This window comes from Siphateles boraxobius, unplaced genomic scaffold, assembly GCF_051911475.1.
Source record: "Siphateles boraxobius isolate OS27281-9 unplaced genomic scaffold, OSU_SipBor_1 17, whole genome shotgun sequence".
In the NCBI taxonomy this organism is placed as follows: Eukaryota; Metazoa; Chordata; class Actinopteri; order Cypriniformes; family Leuciscidae; genus Siphateles; species Siphateles boraxobius.
Window position 1 is genome coordinate 8,241,964 of NW_027508777.1, and position 22,441 is coordinate 8,264,404.

Consider the following 22,441-nt stretch of genomic DNA (forward strand, 5'->3'; position numbering starts at 1 on the left):
TGCTACCTGATTTTTTTCCTTTTTTTCTTCAAAATCCTATTCTCAAACTATGTAAATTATGTCAAAAGAGTGTTGTTTTTAGCCTTCCACTACCAACAGGATGGGTTATAGCTAAATCGAATAGAAAACCTGGAGGTTTACATTGTGCCATAACGTCAAAAGCATTTTTTTGTTTTTTTGTTTAACAATGTGGTCACGTAGCCTACAGGCTAATTATTGCTCATTCCATGTATAGCCAATAGGCTACATTCTGTACAGGATTAAAAAAAAAGCAGGGGTCAAATAAAGTGCCTACAAAGTATAAAACGACGTCGGCTTATAGTGTCTTAAACTTAAAATGAACAGAAGAAATGCAGAAACTGTAAAACCACCGTATTGCTTGAGGTGTCAGGCTTATTGATAGCCTATACAGCTTTTCATCTTTTAACGAAATATGTTTAATATCACAAGTGCGAATACGTAGGCTATGTAAAAACATGTTTATACGCATCTCAATAAAAACATGAGATAGCGTTCTGAGTTGCATTACATAATAGCCTACTGCCCTTGAATGATTTCATGATTGCTGCAAAAATTATAATAACCTACATTTATACAATGTTATAGCCTACTGCACGAAAAACGTAATGTTCCTTAATGATTAAAATAATTCAAGAGTAGAAATTGCAGCCGACATGTTTCTTTTAAATGGAACAGTTCTTTATTCTAAAGAGTAGTTGTTTTTTCTGAAAGCGAAAACATTTCACGTTTTTCGCAGGTGATGATGATGGGGAACACACCATTGGCTCACCTGCTGCTGAAATATGGAGCGGATCCTAATCTGCCTGATCCCGGGACAGGAAGCACTCCTCTGCACGATGCTGCCAGAGCCGGATTCATGGACACTGTGCTGCTTTTAATCCTTTTTAACGCTGACCCCAATGCAACAGATCACTGCAATTTACGACCTGTGGATGTGGCACGGCAGTCTGACCATGCGGACGTGGTTGAATTTCTTAATCGTTTTTAAACATAAAGTTTTTTTTATCTTAACATTTAGCCTATTTTTTTTTTTTTTTTTACAAATGACAGGCCTATAGCCTACTGTATTTTAAAAAGTAAATGATTCAGCGCAGTTAATGCACTTTAAATGTGATCTATTAGGCTATAGGCTACTGTCTGTGGACTTGCATTTTACGCTAAACATTTTAAGTAGCCTATAGGTTATAGGCTAGGTAAAGGTATAGGTAAATAAGTATATATTTTATGTTTTCTTTGATATTTTTTTGTTCTTCATTTTTGAATCAGTATCTCCGCATTATGTTATAAACTAATGAAAGAAACCCAAACTTCCGTCTGAAGCATTAACGATAATGTTAGCCTACTAAAAACTGACACGGCGTAATGATACAAACTATTTACTAGACTATACAAAATATGTTTTTTAAACTTAGGCATATGGAGATGAATGATATACAAATCGATGAAATATAACGAAATCAAGTCGTCCGTTTGGAGCAGCCTATGCTCACAATGCAATAATAGCGCGAGGTGTAGCCTAGTGCATGCGTCAGTTTTCTCTTTTTTTGTAAAGATATTTTCGTTTGATTTGTTATATTTTATGAATAACCTTGAATAAAACTATTAAAAAAAAAATTCTTTAAAAAAAACGAGGCCAATGCACTCGAGAATGTAGAAAAAATAGAAAAAGCCGTTAAGCCCTTACATATGTGAATGTTTTTAAAATGTTATAACCATGAATAAAAGCTTTTTATGTTTTTTCCAAGGCACTCGAGAATGTAGAAAAAAATATAAAAAGCATTTTAGCCCTTACATGAATGTTTTTAAAATGTTATAACCGTGAATAAAATCTTTTTAATATTTTTTCTACATTCTGAGTGCCTTGGACTGTTTTTTTGTTTGTTTTCTGCAAGTTGAACTATACCACATACAAAGAGTACTGAGATAAGTCTACTGACTTAATAATAGCACTCTTTGCATCTTGTGTTCTAAGTTTTTTTACATTGTTCTTCATAAAGCATACACTGTTTTGATTGGTTTTAAAGTCCAAAGAAACATTTAGCTTGTGCAGAAAGGAATGTTATAACTTTGATTGTAGACATTATTGATTTACCTACATAATTTTATCTCCTGGCTGAAAATAACCTGTATGGAACACCGATACTGGCACTATGTATGAGTTAGAGAACTAAATGTAGAAAACTAAAGAATAAATAAATAACATAAAACATGTACATTTTTTTAAAGATGGATTTTGCATAGAGAATTAACTTTTGAAGTACCAAAATGTCTTGTTATTTGTAGAATTATTAACTTGGGAGTTTCTCTCTATCTCTATTTGTAAAATTATTTCTGCAAGGTCAAGCTGATCTAATCTCATGGAAAGAACAGAAAAACAGAATAAATTCAGAAACTAATGTAGATCAAAGTCAGATTAGGAAGAAATATTATTTTAAAAACAATGAACATATTTCTGTTAAGATTGCTTGAGGGAAAAACACATCAGAAATAGTATTTATTTTTCTGACAAGCAACCAGTTTAACAATTTGTGTTACAAATAGACATCTGTTCTTTACAAAACTCTGGAAAAACAAATGCACTGTTTACTCATAATGGAGAAGTTTCAGCACTGCTCATTGAAATGTGGCAAAAAAAAGAATAATATAATAGGGAAAAAACGCATACATTTATTTGTGGTTATGAGAGAAATGTATTTAGCTACATAAACAACCAAATACACTAATATTTTATTTACTACATTTAAAAAGCACTGAAAAAACAATTCAAAAATCAAAAGATCCTTTGCATTCCCTCTACCAATGCTTCCATGCATTATATCTAATTGCTTAAAAAAACACACACAAAAAAAACCACACAATACTGTATTTTAAATTGTGGTAACTGCACATTCATGGATACATGATTGCATTTGTGGAAACCACATCTTCATGGCTCCTTGATGGCGGAGTACTTTAATGTTTGGGCAACATTACTGAAGACTGTGACATCAACTGGACACCAACAGAAAGAAAAACAAATTATGACATGGAAAGTTTCATACATGTCAGATTTAGAAAAAAAGATTATTATATAATTACATTTATTAAAATAAAATAAAACGGTAATTTATTACATTTCAAGAGCTTTAAACTCACTTTTTGTGCATTTATTGTGCTCTCCCAGTCCATCTGGCTGATCTGTGGGATTGCTGTGAGCAGTATGCTGCTAGCTTTGTTTGCGTTCTCCTTCATGGTTTTTAGAACATTGTCCACACACACCTAGAATAAAAATGGAGCTAAGTTTGGTGCATGCAGGTTTATAAAAATATATAGGAAAAACAAAAATAATGGTACATTTTAAAAAATGGCTATTAATGGACCAGCAAGCCACAGAGGGTCATTAACCGATAAGATACGAAAGAGCAATGCATCTGGATCTTAAAATTATCACATTTATTGTTAAAACTGTACGTTACCGCTACTAACAAACAAATAATAATAATAATAATAATAATAAAATCCACATAAAAGATAACACACTGTTAATTCTCTAGGAGTCTCACGTTTGCCCGTGGCCACTCAGATAATGCAGTTAAGGTTGCCATGAGTCATGTATAACCTGTCACAAGTTAAAGCTGAATCTGGAAGACATTTTATGCTCAAGCAACAAATGGTCTATTGTCTCTAATGCCTGACTTTGTAAGTCATAGTTGTCTACAGCTAAATTGTGCATTTAAATTCTACAGGGGACTATGACAGGATCTATAGTTAACCTACTGAATTAAGACAGCAACAAGAAAAATCCAAGCGATCAAGAAAGAAAACTGAACTGTAGACTGTTTTTCATCACCAATGTTTTCCTTTAGAGGAACTGACTAATTGGTTGGCAGCAAAATGTGTATGATTGTCTGTGCATGAGTCAGAGAGGGAATGAGAATACAGGACAGGGACGGACGGAAGGATGTGGTGAAGTGGGGCGTGAAAACTAGAGGTCAGCAGCAGGAACTCGGAAGGAGGACTCTGAACTGCGAGGGGAAGTAAACATTGCTTCAAACTACAACCCTAACCGGTTGTCCGGCTATAGGAAACTATAATCTGTAGAGTTTATTGACTTAAAAAGGAATATCCTTTAACAATCCTTCTAAACCAATAGGATACAAACAACTTTGAATGAACACAATAGCAGCACATTTGCCCATTATTATGGCCTTTCTCTGACATGGCATCAAAAGATTATATACACACTGTCGCTGTTAAAACTCATATGGACTAGTTACAATGAAAATTAACCATAAAAACTTTTTTTAATAACAAATGGCTTTTATGTGGCATGTGTAACCAAGAGACAAATGCTTCTATTTATGGCACTCTAATTAAATTGTAGAGAAGCAGCAGACCAGTATTGGAAAAACAGATAAAAACAACATTTCTGGACTGAGTATTTTGCCACAAACATAAGAACCAATGAAATACCAGGGTTTGTGTCGGTCCAATGTTGTAGATATTTATCAATCTTCCTTTGACCCAAAATAAATTACTACATTATTCAAACATTACATTGTGTAGTTTATTAATAAGGCAGTGTTTGGTAACACTTTGCACTTGAAATTTGTACTCTTTTGAATGTGTATTTTGGCACAGAATTACTCAAGTTAAGTTTCCGTTCCAGACTGAAAAGAAAATGGACTGTCCATTCACTTAGATCTGATTAAAGAAATTTTACACTTCAACCAGACCCCCCCCCCCCCCCATATAACAATACATAATAAACAGTCAAACCCTAGCAATATAATTGAGCTCCTGGATGTCCCGAAAAATATGAATATGGTTAAGCAGGTGTACACACACACACACACACACACACACACACACACACACACACACACACACACACACACACACACACACACAGGCTTCTATCTGCTCACCGCCTCTTCGTGCTCTTTCCAGCAGTCATAATCAGTTGCCATTGCAATACTAGCGTAGCATAGCCCGGCCTCCTTGGCAAGAACCACCTCCGGTACTGTGGACATGTTAATGACATCAGCACCCCACTGTCTGAACATTAGGCTCTCTGCCCGAGAGGAGAAACGAGGACCCTCTATGGTCACCATTGTCCCTCGAGTATGACACTTCACACCAAGTGCCTGGGCAACCTCCAGGAGAACCTACAAGAGGAGGTAAGAAAAAGGAGAGGGAATAAGATAAGATGAACAACAAGGACATAGAGCTGGGAAATGTCACTAACCTCTCTAGTCTTGCTGCAGAAAGGTTCAGCCATAGGGATGTGACACACACCTGGGGGGCTGGTGGGCTGCCCATCATAGAATGTCTGAACACGTTTTGTTGTCCTTGATTTGAAGATGGTGTGGGACATTTTGGTGTGGAATTAAGAAAAGGAAATGAAAAAGAATATGCATCAAATTGATAAGGTGCGTTGTTAGGAACAATAAAGACAGTTGCATACCAGACGAGAAACAAGTATCGTACGGTTCACTTTACACACAATTCTGTATGTATACTCATGTCCTCAAGTTCAAGGCGGTTCAAATCACCATACAGGCGAATGTTCACTTATACTTAACGTATTAAACAGGACTATTACACAGATCGTAAACTAATGAACACAGAGAGAGCACTGAGCTCAGGTTTTGGCGTTCTCAGAGCCATCAAAATAAAGGTCCGCCACGCCGTTAAAATAAAAGTCACAACAGTAAGTCTGGTTTACGTCACTTCAGAGTTCCTACTAGTGGTGCGAATGCAACCAGGAAAACGTTCCTAGGGGAACCATTTGTTCTCGGTGAACCACCTTGGTGGCTAGTTCCTAATTTGTCCTAAGTTAGTTCAAGGCTGGATCATCTTACTCCTACTACAGCCTTTGGAAGTGTGGAGAACTTTGACTTCAAAACTTCAGCTTTGACTCCTGGTCTTCATTAAGCATATTGGTCTCTTTATGTGCTCTAACTGTAATTCCCCTAACAATTACAAAAGTGAATAGAAAATTGTAATTCAACCTTTTGGCATTCAAATTAAAGGTGCAGTATGTAATATTAATAGCTAGTGGTGGAAATGGGTAGTCCATTCTAAATATTGGAGAGAGTGGTTTCCCCCACCGCCTCCTCTTCAGACTCGACACTCTGGGTTGCCATATTGAGGACACGCAACTAGAGCAAGCGCAATTGACAATGGAAGGCGAGGAGACTTACAATGCAAGTTGATGATCATTTAGATTAGCTTTTTAGGTCAGGTAGAATCTGCAATCTCTGACCCAGTTCGTTTGCTGGCTTCCATGGCTGCAAAACACTGCGTTTACCTACTACTGGCAACCTCGGGGTGTCGAAATACTATTTGGGTAAATTGGCAGTGGGCGGAATGGAATCACACAGACCAAAACAAAAACAGACATCCAAACACAGAACACACATTTCAAGTAAAATAACCAGTTTGGGGGTAACTTATTACAAGTAACTTGAGTTACGTAATCAGATTACTTTTTCAAGTAACTAGTAAAGTAACGCATTACTTTTTCAATTTACAACAAAATATCTTAGTTACTTTTACAAATAAGTAACGCTAGTTACTTTTTCACATTTATTGACTGACAGCTCTCCTGTCCCCATGTTGAGAGAAATAAAGTGAGGTGTTGTGTGCATTTGCATTGAACATGCATTTACTAATCTCACTTGCACAAAAACATTCAGTATTCCTCAAAATGAATAAAAACAGTCAAATGCAATCTCAGAATTTTGTGCAAAAGTTTTATAATTAACTATGTTAAATTACACAAATATACTTTATGTATTTAATCTCACTTTATTAACCAATGTCTTTGCTGCTGACCTACAATGATCTAATTCAACCATACTAATAAGCAAAAATGACTTAAGATTAGGTTTAGAAATAAGAGTGTTGAACTTCCTTCTCCTGTATCCTATTGTTATTTAATCAAGAACAGCAGCAGCTGAAAGGTTTGTTTGAGCGGCGCCCTCTACTGTACAGTAGTAAATATGCATTTCCTTCAGCCTTAGGCTTATTCATTTAACTTTTGATGTGAAAGGGCCTTAACAATTGGCAAAAATAGATTGTTTTAGCTGTTATTAAAAAACAAACAAACAAGCCCATGCAGGTGAGAAAAAGTAACGCAAAAGTAATGTAACGCATTACGTTCCATAAAAAGTAACTAATTAACGTACTTAGTTACTTTTTTGGGGAGTAACGCAATATTGTAATGCATTACTTTAAAAAGTAACTTTCCCCAACACTGAAAACTGGCTGTAGCATTGTTTTTCAGAGAAACGTTATGTGAACTTAACAGGTTTCCTAAATATCTGCAAACATATTGTGGTATTTTCATGCTTTAACGAAGTAAAAAAAAAAAAAAAATTATATACAGCACCTTAAGTAGCTTATTACAAACAGCAGCCAATCAGAAAACAAGAAGCATTCTTATTCATTCACCTCTTTTGTCTTTAAAATATTATTTTAAGTGAGGGTGAAATTAAAAGTGTAATGTCAAATGATTATAGACAAATTAATACTTACCTATCAATAAACTGGTCAATCAAAACAATGTCCCCAGGCTGGATGTCCTCTCTGAGAGAACCGCATGCTGTGGTGACTAGCAGGTGAGTGCAGCCCTCTTCCTTCAATGCCCAAATATTGGCCTGGTAATTTACATTGGTGGGCATGATGGTGTGTTGTCTCCCATGCCTTGTGGGGGATAAATATAAATATAAAACCAGCAGGCATTTCAAGTAAAAGTCAAAGCAAATGTATTGTATATACATGCCAGTGTAATCACCTTGCAAGGAGGACACATTCAACATTCTTTATTTTGCCCAAAATTAGCGCATCAGATGGCTGTCAAAAGAGAGGAGGAAATGAGTGTCAATAAATAAAACTTCTGGCTCTGCCCATCTGTGATATACTATGGTTACCACATGATTTCAAAGCAAGATCCTAATAATTTGTCAACTTTTCAGTTCAATTAAAGCAAATGGATATATGCATTTCCAAATATGCTCTCTTATTAACACGCATGTTAGAAAGCACAGCAGACACGATGCAGAGACACTCACCTTTCCAAATGGTGTGACTACATATCGTTCTGTTCTTCCCTCCAGGATATCTGGATCATCAAGACCAGATCCACCAATTATTCCTATCTATAAGAACAAGAGATGCTGTATTATAGACATATCTAAAGGTGGGATCTGCAGTTGTTTGTTTTAATTAAAGGGGTCATGAAATGCATTTTTTTATAATGTTGAGGTGAACTTAAAATGTTGGTATGATTTCTACATTGTTAAAAAATGTCATAATTTAGAAATAAAAGGTGGGATCAACCGTGATTTTAGCCTTCTGATTTGAATGCACTGTTGGAAGGGGCGTGCCCGCTGTGAGACATTAATGTAAATGCCCACTGCTATGATTGACTAACATCTTTGCATATGAAATAAGTATTACATGTGGTACTTTCTCGAAAACTTTACTACGATTTTAATATTACAGCTGTCGAGATGAACAAATCGTGAAATGTATTGATTATAGCACAATATTTAGATCTACTCCCGTGGCATGAAATGTTGCAGCGATGACTATGAGCAATGTAGCCGATGAGACAGACATTTCTGTTGAGCGCATTAAATGCAGTGATCAGCTCGTCAATGCAACTCGATTTCTGTACTCTCTCTCTCACGAATGCTTTCATCATAACTAATAGTACTAACACTATGTAAATAAGAGATTTCAAAATCAAGCCAGTGACTAAACTGTCAGTTTCACATTGTTTCTCTTAGTGGCGTGAAAATAATCAGTTGTTTAATTTGTATTTAAATTATATACAGAAAGCAAAGAACGCTTCCTTTATAATCACTGGAGCTGTCATTCATACAGCACAAGTTTATCGTTCTAGACTTTCACCAAAATAATTTAAATACAAATTAAACAACTGATTATTTTCACGCCACTAAGAGAAACAATGTGAAACTGACAGTTAAGTCACTGGCTTGATTTACTGACCCACAAACAGCAAACAATTAACATGTGCACCCAAGTGCACTAAAGAAATATCTAATAAATAAACACATTTTCCAAACAAATTTCCCCACCCTTCTATAGCTGGCAGGAACTGGGCCTTTCTGAGAAAATGGCAGAGGTTATAAAGAAAAAGGGTCAACACTGTAAATATTGATTCTTTGCATATATGTAATGTTTTTGCCAATAAAAGCCTTTGAAACTTATCAAATGCTTACCTATGTGTTTGCAGTACACCATGGACACATAATCTATAAACTGAAGAAGCAAACTTTGCGAAATACAAAATGTATGCCATAAAACAAAAAGGAACACTCGCGTTGGTCTCTCTACCATGAATCAGAAAACAAAACTATTTAACCGGAAAGCATGTTGTCATATCAGTTTTTCATCATGAAACGGGCTGCTGACATTGGAAGGAAAAATAGGTGCTCTATTCTAACGATTACAACACCGAGATATTATTATAAAGTTAAGTTAATGTTCATTTCATAAGCCGAGTAATGCAACATTTGGTTCTTTCAAATGTTGACGTGAAAACACTGCAGTACCACTCCCCTAAACTATTTTCTTACGTAACTCACGTGTCATATTTCATGATAATATTCAATCTACCTTTATGTGACTGTCCGATGACATTTTCTTCTATGTTTCCACGTGCAGCAATAAGCTATAACAGCTTCCTACTTGTTCTTGCTTATTTTATGTCGCTGCGCAAGCGAAACAAGCGCAGTAGCGCCGCCTACTGTGATTCAAGTAAACCCAAGTAATTAAATAATGTCGAACCCCACAGGAGTGGATCCAAGAGAAGATAGTCATAAAACTACTACAGTTTAACGATGAAGAGAACGCTACGGTTAGACTTTGTGTTATGGGATGTAATTTAAGCACTGTTTTTGTTTTGTTTTTGATAACACTTGTCTATAATGCATAACATGTCTCAGAGAGTGTGGTGCATGATTTAGTCCACTAACATGGCATCATAATAAATCGTAAATTAAATAATGTAATGTAAAAAAAAATGCAATAATGTGATGTGTACACAATGCAAAATGAAATGTCTCAGCAAACAAAAATGGATTTTGCAACACTGAAAATACATGTGGGCATTACAAGAAGTCATTTTCAAATCTTTATTCGTCACAAATTGAGGAGTTCACTTCAATTACAGTAAAATTGAACATACAAAATCATGAAGGTATTTGCATTAATCAGTCTTGAGGTGATTCCCTGCATCACCCACTGAACTATATTCAGTTCCAGCAGTTGACTGTTGCTCCATGTCTAGGAAACTGCACTTGAGCGACTGAGTTTCAGTTTTTGTAGAACTGTTTGCTGTTGTAAAAGTGGAGCTAGCTGCACAGATATTACTGGTTGAGGGCTCACTGGAGTCAGCATTGTCACTGTCACTATTAATTGTAATGAGAACAGGGCTGTGCTTTCCCACCCTCTCCTCACTATTATGTCTCTTGCTCTTCTTCTTGTGTTTCTTTTTCTTCTTCTTGTGATGTTTTTTACTGTGACCCTCAGATTTGTCATCTACGCTTGGACTTTTACTTTTCCTCTTGCACCTTTTGTGATGCTTCTTGTTTTTCTTTTTTGCACCATCTTCAGCAGAATCGGTGAAAAATTTACTAGGACTCTTCCTTGAAGGTTCCTCATAATGCTTTGTTTTGTACTTCCTTTTCCTGCCATATTCATCATGCAGTGATGTCTGATGTGAGGAGTTGATTCTTGAATTGCTCCTTGAGCGACTTTTGACCTCACGATTGGAGAAGTTGTATCTAGAACTGCTTCTTGAGCGATTTCTGTCCTGACAGTTGGAGGAACTGGACTTGATTCTAGAACTGCTCCTTGAGCGACTTCTGTCCTGACGGTTGGAGGAGTTGATTCTAGAATGGCTCTCATAATGACTTCTGTGCCGACGTTTCGAAGATTTGATTTTGGAATTGTTCCTTGTGTTCCTTCTTTCCTGAATTCTAGAAGTGCTTCTTGAGCTACTTCTGTCCTCACGATCCATGCTTCGCCTTCTGGTGTGTGATAGAGAATGAGGGCGATTATAAACACTTCTGTAGTAGCTGGTGTGGGATGAGCATGTCTCTGTATAACAACTCCGGTCACTGCCTTGCAGACTATAATGGCTATATGAATGCCAATAACTAGAGGTGTGGCGACTTGTGTCCTTTACTTGGTTCCGGTTATGCTTGCTCTCTTTAGACAATGGGTGCTTCCTGCTACAAGAGGAAGAGTGTGTCCTGTTGCTGTGTGAGGATCCTTCTCTAGATCCTGACAACTCCCTTTCATGATTCCTTTTACCATATTTATCTTCTTTTCTAAGATGTGTAGAGGTGTCATCAGGTGAGCGAGAGGACCTTGTTGGCATCCTCGAGGGTCTCTGAGTTACAGTGGGTGACAAATCCAACTCTGAAGTAAAACGAATGTGTTGGGGTGCCTGGGGGTTTTGCGGCTCTTCATTCTGCTCAGAATGTTCAGAGTCAGAAGAAAGCTGAACCAGTTCTGGTGTCCTGTCTGCCACTGGCTTAACATAGCTGATAATAACACAGTCTTCATCACTGCTAGAGGAGTCTTCTTCTTCCACTGCAATAGTGGCAGTATTTCCTGGATGATCCTGATGTGCCACTGCAGCAACAGACACTATTGCTTCCCCAACACTACTATCAGAGTCTGAGTCCCTCACATGGAAAGGTAATACCTGAGATAGCTCTGAAGAGTAGGATGGCCCTGGGGTCTCATCATCCCATGCTGTTTGGCTTAAAGTCACTGTAGGAGTGGCATAATCCTGGGCTCCTGACACTAAAGAATCACTTTCATCCTCAGAGATGGCAATCACAGAGGTTTCTGAACTGCTACTCTGTCTGGAGGGCCGAGGCAAGTCATAATCAGCACGCTGGTCATATGCCTCCATGTTGAACGGGGATTGAGCAAAGCTGAGAAACTCATGCAGGAAGTGCTCAGTGTGGGACAGCAAGAAGGGCCGGAGCTCATGTAGAACAGCCTGGTCGTCCAAGTTTTGTCGAGTGATCAGAGTCATGATGATGTGCTGCACTATATTGACAAGGGAACCATGGGTACCATACAGAACAGTCAGCTCTCGTCTCAACCAAGGTACAAGCCTGTGGAGACAAGCAGGATTTCTTTTAAAGAACTCTGCGGAAGTCTCCCTGGTACGGCCACCATCCTGGACGCTTTGGACTCTCACACCTCTTCTGTACAAGGCTCGTCTGAATTTAATCACTTCTTGTTCATGAAGACTTTGTACAGACCTGCCCTCATTCTCTCTTCTTTGCCTTACTGCCAGCCTCCTTATCATGCTATGGAGATCTCTGCTGTGCCGCTGTGGAAGAGATCCTCTCAGGCCCTCAAATATGACACCATGGTCAGGTGGGGGAGACGTTCTCCTCGGTGCTGGTCTGCGGTCGCCTGTAAGTGTGGTGCGATATCTGAATCTTTGCCCTACCATGTTGCCAAATGAGCCATTCTCAGTTGGTCGCAGGTCAAACCTCTTGTAGTTATCTTCAGATTTAATGGTGTGATAGATTGAATTAAATGGCTGCTTGCATAAGGGGCATTCTGCTTTGTTCTTTGACCACTCATGAATGCAGCAGAAGCAAAACTTATGTAGGCACACATCAAGATATGATATGTTTTTAAAGTGATCCAGGCATATTGGGCACTTTGATTCTGGAGATGCTGCTTTTGATATTGTGTTTAACACAACACCTGATGGGAGCTCCTTCATTTGTGGTGATGCCATTATCTGATGGAAGAAACATTTGAATTATTAGGCTACTTGTACTGTTCTCAGCATTCGCTACATTTGTCTAAATGTGAATTTTTAAAAGTTTATATAACATTTTAAATGAATAGAAAAAGTATGAATTGGAACTTATTTAGATATTTTTAAGGAGTACAAAGCAAAAAATGTCAAAGTGATACTGTCCTGAAATTCCCCAAAAGAAAACCTTTTTAGGTAGTATAGCATACTGTTCTATTATTTCTCAGTTTAAAAAAAAAACAGCTTCACTGCTTAATATTAGAAAACTTTCGTACGTCACATTATTACGAAATATTCTATGAGTAACTACGATTACATTCCAATAAATAGCCTACTAATATATTAGTAGTTATGTGATCGTGTTTACTCACGTTACAATGTTTTCTTCATAGTAATAATAAAATACTTTTTGATAGATACAACAAAATATTACAAAATACCGTGCAGCATAAAACTATGCAGTGTCATATTAGCTTTTGTGTTAATCGCAATAAATACATTTCTATAAGTTAATAAATCAATATAGAACCGAATAATTTAGAACTAATATCCCCTTAAAGTGAAGTTTTACTTACCCTTCCTTTTATTTGTTGAAACTTTCGGAGTATTTAGATCCTCTGGATTCCACCGGAAGCATCTCACTTAAGTATCTGAAACAAAAAAGGAGCATTATGACCGTTTAATAATTGTAATAATGCATTAAAGGATCCACAAAAACCTGTAACGTTAACCAGAAAATAATGTACGTTAACTTACTGCCTAACAAATCAGTACCGGTTGAAAGAACACTACACGATATTCAAAAAGTCTGAAATACATGATATCTGACGGATTTGTATTGCTACACCTTTACTGTAAATATAAAAAGCGCTTAATAAGAACCAAAAATGACCCAACTTCTCTCAATCGGTCTAAGTCTACATAAGCAATGTTGAAAATGACGTAAAAAAAAAAAACAAGAAGAACATCTCGGAAGTGAAATGCAGTCACTTTCAGAACTTCCTTTTTTCATTTCAAAATAAAAGCACATCACCCAGGTGCAAGAAAAACGTCCTAAGCTCAATTTGACGCGTTAATGTTTTTAATTTCATAATTTTAAAATACTAAAACACTCACAAAAACAATGGAAAATTGTTAACTAAATAGCAATGACATAGTGTATTATATTCTAATTGATAAAAATTGATCAAACTTTAATTTTATTTCCAGATCTAGGGAAATCTGTTTTATTTGACATTTTCTTGCAATAACAAATGTTCAAGACTCCTTGTGTTAAAGAATGTTCCTGTTGACTGTTCATTGTTTTTATCAAAATAGTACAATTTTGCAAGTTGTCACAATTATATATTTTTAAAGATTCAGATTAATTAATTAATCAGATGTTCAAAGTCTTTATTTGTAATTAGTACCAGAATATTTATATTCAAGAGTAATCTACCCAAAAGGGGTGTGTTACTGTCACTTGAAAGCACAGGAAAAGCACACAGAATCTGTATAACACATTTTATTCACATAGTATACACTCAAACGTGTTAATTTTACAACCAGTGCAGACAGGATGTTTATACTGAATATAAACTGGCATCTTTAATGATGACCGTGATTCTCTGCTTCAGGAAGATCTGGGACAACTTCTCCTGTTTCCAAAATGGTGTCTCCCTGGAAAAACACACATGCACAAAGATAGAGGTGTATGAGGACATTTAGAAACATCAATATGAATTTTTATTTGAATGTTTATTTACAAAACACCTTACTGATTACTTTACTATATTCCTTTGTCTATGCTTTCAATTATACGTTGCTTTGGATAAAAGAGGCAGCTAAATGAATAAATGTAAAATGTAAAAAATTAATGATTACTAGTGTGATAATACTGCTTGGGCAAAATATACTTACAGGAAACAGTCTGGGTTTTAGCTCAACAATTCCATATGGCTTTTTCTGTGGAAACAAGAAATATCATTGTATTTGAGTTTTAAATTTTAACATGACAATGATCAACCAAAAACACAAAGATATTTAGTGTTATTTTATCTGTCATTTTATCTATGGTAATATTTCAGTCCCTTAGTTTTTGTATAGTTTTGGTTCACCAAAATAAAACGCAATTAGCTTTTTAATACATATAACCATTACACTTAATTGAAAGAAATACTGTATTCATATTTATTAGGGGTACAACAATATAACATGTCAGGATATATATCACAATACAAAAATATGTATCGTGGATAGCAACAATAGTTTGCCCAAAATTAAAGTTTAGACAGCTTTAATTTAGTATCAAATATGATAAACCCAGATTGTCAAATAAATTTTCTGATACATCACTGATGAGATCGGTTACAGTAAATATATACGAGTGAAAATTAATTGATTTGATCGATACCAGTAGCTAGCATGTTCTATTTTTTTATGTTCTATGTTATGTTTTATACCTGTTTGATTTGTTGAAGTATTACGTTTAGGGATGGGCAATTATGTCCTGCAGAGTTTAGCTCCATCAGACACCTGCCTGTAATTTTTAAGTAACTGAAAACTTTAGTTAAAATTTTCAGGTGTGTTTGATTATGGATGGAGCTTCCAGTATAGTATCTGGTATTTGTGTATATGTTATATAGTATAGCTTTTAATGCCACGTCACCAACTTCTTGTCAAAAACAGAGTTGAATAAATGCAATCAAAACAAAACAGCAGTTAAAATCATACATCAACCAGCATGATTTTCTTTCTTCTGCTCAACACAAAGGAAGATATTTTGAAGAATATTGGAAACTAAAGAGTTGATGGGACCCCATTGACTTCCATAGTATTTTTTTTCCATACTGTGAAATAGATGTCAATGGGGTCCATCAACTGTTTGGTTACTAAAATTCTTCAAAATATATTCTTTTGTGTTTAGGCCTGTCACGATAACAAATTTTGCTGGACGATAAATTGTCCAAGAAATTATTGCGATAAACAATAATATTGATAATAAACGATAATATTGTCGTTCTGAGACCATTTTCATCTAAAATAATGATAATGGCATAATAATGCAGGTACACCTTTTCAAAGATCAATAAACTTTTATTTGTAAAGACTATTTAAATGAACAAAACAACTAAAAACAATAAAAGCAATGGTCTCTGTTAACAAAAAATGCACTTACCAATGTGTGACTTCCGTTCACACTGAGAATCATATGCATCATGTACTGTGTGAGCATGCTTCTCATGAGTATGTGCACTAAGTTGTGTGTGTGTGTGTGTGTGTGTGCGTGTGTGTGTGTGTGTGTGTGTGTGTGTGTGTGTGTGTGTGTGTGTGTGTGCTCGCGTCTCATATGAGTATGTGCGCGAGCGACTTTGGGTGTGTCGTTGTGCATTTCATATGTATTTGTTTGAGCATTCAGCAGTATACATGTATGTTTGACTACTTAATATATGTGTATGCAAGTGTGCGTCAATGAAGTTTTAAGCCCTAGACGGCGGTATGGCGCCTCGTATGAGGGTGAAAGAGAAAGGGACGGCGCTCTGCAATCAAATACGATTTTAAATAGGCTCAGTAAAAAAATTAATAATAATAAAACATTAAAAAAATTAATCTGTGGCGGTCAGCTTTGATATTGTCACCCAGTCTCTTTGGTAGGTAGAGAGAGAGAGAGAGAGAGAGAGAGAGAGAGAGGGAGAGAGAGAGAGAGAGAGAGAGATATGAGGAAAACAAAACAAGCATGCAAATGGAAATTATCGCGGCCGGAAAAATTATCGAGCTAATTTTTTTTTATCGCGCGATTAATTGATTTAATGATTATCGCGACAGGCCTATTTGTGTTCAGCGAAAGATAGAAATTCATACAGGTTTGAAACAACTTGAGGGTGAGTAATTAAATGATGACAGAATTTTCATATTTGGGTGAACTATGTGAATTTTAATAGAAATTAATCAGGTGTGAAATAAAATCTAAACATGCATAGATTAAATTAATGTTGTTAGTAATTGTATAAAATTGCCAGTTCCAATATATACAAATATGGTTGGTCAATGTCACACAGTTATCAGTTTGATAGCAAGTAAAGGTCACCTAGACATTTTTAGCAAAGACCTTTACAGTAAATTAAAATTTAAAATGGAACTAATGAAATTGTATATGCAGCACACAATAATGTTTTCTACATTCTAAGAGTAAAGAAAACAAATAAATAAATATGAATGTTTTGGGGCTGTTTTTGCAACAACAACAACAACAAAACTATTCCTGGGAAAGAATTTGAATTTTTGGGGGGCCTGCAATGATCAGACTCTGGAAACACCCTGCACATTTGAGCTTGCATGTTTATTAATTATGATTACAAAATTAAATACACAAAACATTATTTAATAAAATACATAATTTAAGACTTTGAATGTTTGAAGTCAGGGGCAGAGTGCCAGCATGTGTGTCTAGCATATTTTTGTATTTTTATCATGAATCATGAATATTACTATTCTGGTGTCATCGTTGCCCTGTACATGGATAAGCGCAAGTTGAAGCCTATTCAAGTCCATGCCTGATGAAATACCAAATTTAACATTTTAATAAACCATACTTTGTTAACTGTTTATCATATCAGGTCTTAAAAGTAAATATACTGTTAACAAATTATACATTATTGTAAAGTGTTAAAAATAATAAATAAATAAAAACAAGTAGCCTACTTCAACTCTATTTTGACTTTGTGAGTGTAGAGAGCCAAAACGTGACATAGGCGTTATAGCGTTACTCCTATTGTTTACTCCTACTTCTCTTCGAATAATGTACATCCCTACGAACGAACACACACACACACACACACACACACACACACACACACACACACACAGAGACTAACTAATTAATGATGTTCAAAGAAATCAGTGTGACCATAATAAACATGCACTTACAGCGACATGGTACTTCATATAGTAATGCACGACCCAGGCCGGGATCAGAATCCGCGTGATGGCAAAAACACTGGCATTGTAGGCTTTAAATGTCTGGTTCGTCCGCATAAAAAGAAGATAGGACAAAATTGCATGTTATAATAGTATACTGCCGTTAAAATGCTCAGTTAAACTTCAGTGCATGTTACTTATACATAACATACCTTTTCACTCCCTGGATAAATAGATCATATAAGGCATAAACTCACGTAAAGTCTCCAGAGTGTCTTGGGCTCCAGAAATCCACCCCAGAATCGCTCGATCCGGCCGGGTGTTTTGGGTGCAGTGACAGGCTCTCGTGGACTGAGTTCCTGATCTTTAAGCCATTGCCGCCGAAGCTTTGTTAACTGCTCAAAGCGGAGCTTTTCATCCGCTGTTGATCCAGTCATATTGCTTTTCTATTACTTTACAAATAAAGTAGAATGTACAAATGACATTTAAAGAGGACAAACCTCCCAGAGTGCAATGCGAACTCAAGAACACTCGACATAAACATCGGACTTTTACACTGCGACACCTATTGATCTGGAGTCAAATAACCACTCTGTGAAGATGATGAGCAAAATAAAGCAACAACCACACGAGGTCGTGCGTTACCCAAAGAACTGCCTTTTCACTGTCTGCGACAGGACATGGCCTAGGCTCTACTGGTAGAACTGCATTATCTGGGTGCAACAAGCATCTTTGCTGACATATAAATTACAAATAATAAGTTAAAATTTTAGAAATTTTTTACCAGTGCCCAATTTGTCTATATTTTTCACCCTATTCGCTGCCTCTCAGAAACTATCCACTGCATAAGGATATATTTTGTTTTGTTGATACATTGTCCACAGAACTTGAGGGCTAAAATGTATGATCTACACGCCAAACCTATATTTTCACAATGGCTGTTGCAAATTGCAAATAATGACCGCAGACCCACTATGTATAAAACATTTTAATTATATATATATTACAATACAAGAATACATAATACCTTAAGAGTGTGGGCTCAAACATAGCCAGCACCAGGTAAATATGTGTACGTACTCACAGACATACAAACACACACACACACAGACACAAAGAGAAAAAAAAACACCTTTACAATATTATACAACATCTGAATGCATATTGTTTTCTAAAAGGAAATCTGTTCACAGGTCTATAGCACAGAACCCTCCCTTCGCAGTCTTTCCGCAAGTTTTCCTCATGCTAAAACGCAAGCGTTCTGCGAGCTACGCCACTCATGCTGACCTGTCAACAAACTGCTTCATCAACACAAATAAAAGCAGAGAGAAAAAGTGGGCGGCAAATATGAGTCACAAACCTACAGTCATAAAGATATAAATCTGATATTACACCTGATGCCTCTCAAAATTGGGAGGGGTTAGAAAAATAAGTCTATATCTAATAGAATCTATATGGCAGGTATCTTTTTCATGGAAGTTCTTTCTTTCTTCTAGTGCTTTTATGTGTATAACAGGTAAAAGGAATTATATATAGCTATATATTTTCTTCTTGGTCATTCTGGTCTGTTCTTTAAGTAGGCTTGACTCCCAGTCTCCTGTCTCCATGCCATCTAGCTTTCCAGCCGCACAGACTTTAAGGAAGCTCAATCAAACATGCTCAGCAGAAAGCTCAATCTGCAAGGCCCAACAAATGCAAAGTATCATCACAACAAGCCATCTTTTTTTTTTTTTTTGCAGTTATATAACACACATCAAAGATCCTTGGACACCTGGCTCTTTTCACATAATTATGTGTGTACTTGTCTGCTGACATACACTCTTTTTAGTGTTTTAAAGCTTTTGAAAACCCTGCAGCCGCTGAATAGCCCTGTCTCTGTCACAAGTATTTCTTTCACCACACTGGAAACTGACTTTTGCTTGATTTCACATATTTGCCATGTGACTTGTGATTCTTAGATAATGCCAATGAAAGCTACAATCTCTTCAAGATTTGAAAAAAATCTCATACACAATTCTCTGAACTCTAGATCAAATCATGTTGATGATTCTGTGCAAGAGTTTGCTTTTTCTTTTTTACAATTCACTTGATCAACATATTGGAACACATTGAAAAAGCATAGTTTTGCTACAACAGTCAGGCATATCCGACATAAATGTAAACTCTTCAATGAAAAAAAATTGCTTTACAAAAAGATATAAAATAAAAGAGTAAAATGAAAAAAAAAAACATACTCCCTCCTTTAAGTGTTTGCAGAGAATGGAGATATAAAATAACAATAGAAAAAAAAAAGAAACTCAATGAGTTGGTCACAATATGCACCATAGTATTGAAACAGTGCTGGTTGCCAAATACACCCAGTCTCCACCCCTTCACAAACAGAATGATCATATTGCTGTATCTTTGCTTTTATGGGCAAAGGATCAAATACTGCCATCACCTTAAGCACACTTTAACACTAAAACAGGAAGCACACTTTAACACTAAAACAGGAACTACCATTGGGAGAGGGTGGGGAGGACTCGAGCTGCCATTAATAATTGATTCCAATGCTCTTCTCCCAAGGTTTTCCACTTCATTGTTTGAAATACAAAACACATCTTAGGCATAAGGACAATAAACGACAGCTATTATCAAACTTTAAAAAAAAAATTTAAAAAAAAGAGGCTCAAGGGCAGAGTTGATTAGATAACGCTTTTCAATGGGGTGAGACGAGCTGCCAAAAGAGGAGATGACCAGTGTCGCTGATGTGGATGATGTTGCATGGCAGAATGGAAAGCACATGTTAAGGGAATAAAAAGATGGAGGTCAGAGGTGACTAAACAATGTTTCTCGTCACTTTGTGCCAAAGGCCAAAGAAGAGTTTATTCTAAGGATGGATAAGAAGCTAGGGTGGCTGGCAGGTAGTGGATCCAAGCAGGGCTGGATGGATGTGTCAAGGAGATGAGGGGAGGAAAAGGGATACGACCAGTCAAGGCACAGCATAACGGATGGAGATAAGGAACAAATGCCAGAGTTCTCCCAAACATTATCCTGGCCTCATGTTCTGTCATTTATAAATATGTATACATATATATATATATATATATATATATATATATATATATATATATATATATATATATATGTATGTATAAATATACCTCTATTTGTCTTTTAATCAAGGAATATTTAGGAAAATATAATATAAAATCTACTACAGAAAATATAAACTACACTTCAAATCACCAGTATGTTTTTGGCTTCTTATTTCAAAAGTAACTTCTTTCTTTTTTTTCATTTATTTTGGTATACCCTGCTTTAAAGACTGGGACTGTCTAAAGAGTTGGAATTCCTAGCACAAAGAACTTTATTTTATATACTGAATATTGCACACTGCATTGCATTTATACTGCTGAAGAATAAAGGCTTCAAAAATTATTGCAAGTAAGTTACAGGAAAGGCATGGGACTAAAAGCATCAATATAATTATATTCTGATAGTACCAACAGCTTGACAAGTATTTTCCCCATCTCTACACCTTCACATGTACAGTCATGCAGTTTTGACTTGTCAGTTTGATTGCTGGCCACTCACACACACACACACACACACACACACACACATACCAAAAAAACAGATAAAAAAAAAAAAGTACTCATCTTCTCTAGTCTTTCAGCCTTGGTCTAGAATAATTTTACTGAATTAGAAAGCTGTAGCTTTCCAAGTTTAATGCCACATAATTTACTACCAAATTTTACTACTGTTAATTTACTACTAAAACTATCAACAACAGACCGTTGTAGTGATGCATTTGGAAAGCACAATTTCTTTGCTCCATAAGTAGTCAACCATTAGATATTAATATTCTTTCTTCTTTCACAAAAAGTAACCAATTAATGAGGTCAATTTAACTTAAATGTTTTAGTATGAAAGATAATCCATTGATTCCTAGAAGTGCCCTGGAGTTTTAGCCATTTGCTCGCTTTCTATTAATCTATTAAGGAGTCTATACTGCCTTAGATGACAGAACTGCCTATGTAAATGATAGACAGCAAGGCAGTTACTAGGTTTTGAAACAGAGACAGTTTCACACCGCAGCAGAACAGACAAGTTAAAACTGCTTTACCACATGTTCTTACTAAAACCACATATTGCTTGTTTGTGTGTATTTGTGGGGTTGGGGTAGGGAGGTGGGGGCGGGGGTAGGTCTGATATAAAGTGTATAAAGTGTTGCAAGGGTTGAGAGGGAAGAGAGTTTTCTGCTGAGTTGAAGTCAGCCAGGTGTTTCCTGGCAGCTGGGAGTGGCTGATGTGTATGTTGGAGGTGAGACACTGTAGCTGTCTGGACACGGCCTAGCAGATGTGAGCCTGTAATCTGTGGGAATGTGAATGGTGGCCTCCATCACTGGAGCTGCTCTGCAGGCTGTAGTGGTCCTCACCATCGCTAACACTGTCCACACTATCATTCTCACCTGGCGTGAACTCCATTCCCTCTATGTCAATGTCCACATCTGTGAAAACATAGAAATGGAATATAATCAACAGTGATTTCTACACACGAATCAAAGATCCTAAGAATAAAGGAATTTTCTGTGTTATATTAAACCTAATGTTTTTGGATGGCAAATATAAAATTATAAAGCTCGCCACAGACAATAATGCTGACTTGTGTAAAAGGGTTATGGTTATACTTGTGAAATAGTGTGCTTAACATCATTGTTATTATTATTTG

General features: G+C 36.2%; 4 protein-coding genes across 6 annotated transcripts in view; all 4 read right to left on the reverse strand.

The window, feature by feature from the left end:
• mtap (methylthioadenosine phosphorylase) overlaps positions 1-9,774 on the reverse strand; it is a 210,291-nt gene extending 200,517 nt beyond the window's left edge. Inside the window, exons 1-8 of one of the 2 annotated variants that reach the window (XR_013204823.1) lie at positions 9,652-9,774; positions 8,079-8,165; positions 7,802-7,860; positions 7,543-7,710; positions 5,249-5,351; positions 4,929-5,168; positions 3,157-3,279; positions 2,904-3,012 (exon numbers count right to left, since the gene is read on the reverse strand). Coding sequence is in view for 1 of the 2 variants with exons in the window: in XM_077232390.1 (XP_077088505.1) it covers positions 2,974-3,012; positions 3,157-3,279; positions 4,929-5,168; positions 5,249-5,351; positions 7,543-7,710; positions 7,802-7,860; positions 8,079-8,165; positions 9,652-9,675 (843 nt within the window). In the remaining variant the exon portion in view is untranslated. Of the gene's footprint in view, positions 1-2,668; positions 3,013-3,156; positions 3,280-4,928; positions 5,169-5,248; positions 5,352-7,542; positions 7,711-7,801; positions 7,861-8,078; positions 8,166-9,651 lie in introns of those variants that run through there. The other variant, XM_077232390.1, reaches the window with a different exon arrangement.
• A 381-nt stretch (positions 9,775-10,155) lies between these two features.
• On the reverse strand, positions 10,156-13,826 carry toporsa (topoisomerase I binding, arginine/serine-rich a). Of its 2 annotated transcripts, none has more exons than XM_077232384.1 (3): positions 13,589-13,826; positions 13,408-13,482; positions 10,156-12,814 (listed from the first exon to the last, which is right to left on the reverse strand). In XM_077232384.1, exon 3 carries the CDS (start codon positions 12,809-12,811, stop codon positions 10,244-10,246), a length of 2,568 nt encoding a protein of 855 aa, XP_077088499.1. In that variant the 5' UTR covers positions 12,812-12,814; positions 13,408-13,482; positions 13,589-13,826; the 3' UTR covers positions 10,156-10,243. The 2 variants fall into 2 exon arrangements, with proteins under 2 accessions (XP_077088499.1, XP_077088498.1); XM_077232383.1 differs by having other exon boundaries at positions 13,408-13,473; positions 13,589-13,788.
• A 495-nt stretch (positions 13,827-14,321) lies between these two features.
• Positions 14,322-18,279, reverse strand: ndufb6 (NADH:ubiquinone oxidoreductase subunit B). The gene is made up of 4 exons (XM_077232394.1): positions 17,986-18,279; positions 17,738-17,830; positions 14,732-14,776; positions 14,322-14,491 (listed from the first exon to the last, which is right to left on the reverse strand). Exons 1-4 carry the CDS (start codon positions 18,163-18,165, stop codon positions 14,420-14,422), a joined length of 390 nt encoding a protein of 129 aa, XP_077088509.1. The 5' UTR covers positions 18,166-18,279; the 3' UTR covers positions 14,322-14,419.
• A 2,711-nt stretch (positions 18,280-20,990) lies between these two features.
• mxd4 (MAX dimerization protein 4) overlaps positions 20,991-22,441 on the reverse strand; it is a 42,807-nt gene continuing 41,356 nt past the window's right edge. The window contains exon 6 of the mRNA XM_077232393.1: positions 20,991-22,220. Coding sequence (XP_077088508.1) covers positions 22,063-22,220 — 158 coding nt within the window. The 3' untranslated portion in view covers positions 20,991-22,062. The remainder of the gene's footprint in view (positions 22,221-22,441) is intronic.

Coding starts and splice junctions, on each gene's coding strand:
- toporsa (XM_077232384.1), bottom strand. CDS start 12,811: ATGGCATCACCACAAATGAAGGAGCTCCCATCAGGTGTTGTGTTAAAC.
- ndufb6 (XM_077232394.1), bottom strand. CDS start 18,165: ATGACTGGATCAACAGCGGATGAAAAGCTCCGCTTTGAGCAGTTAACA. Junction 17,831..17,985: donor AGACACTCTGGAGACTTTAC/GTGAGTTTATGC, acceptor CGGACGAACCAG/ACATTTAAAGCCTACAATGC. Junction 14,777..17,737: donor ATATGAAGTACCATGTCGCT/GTAAGTGCATGT, acceptor TTGTTTCCACAG/AAAAAGCCATATGGAATTGT.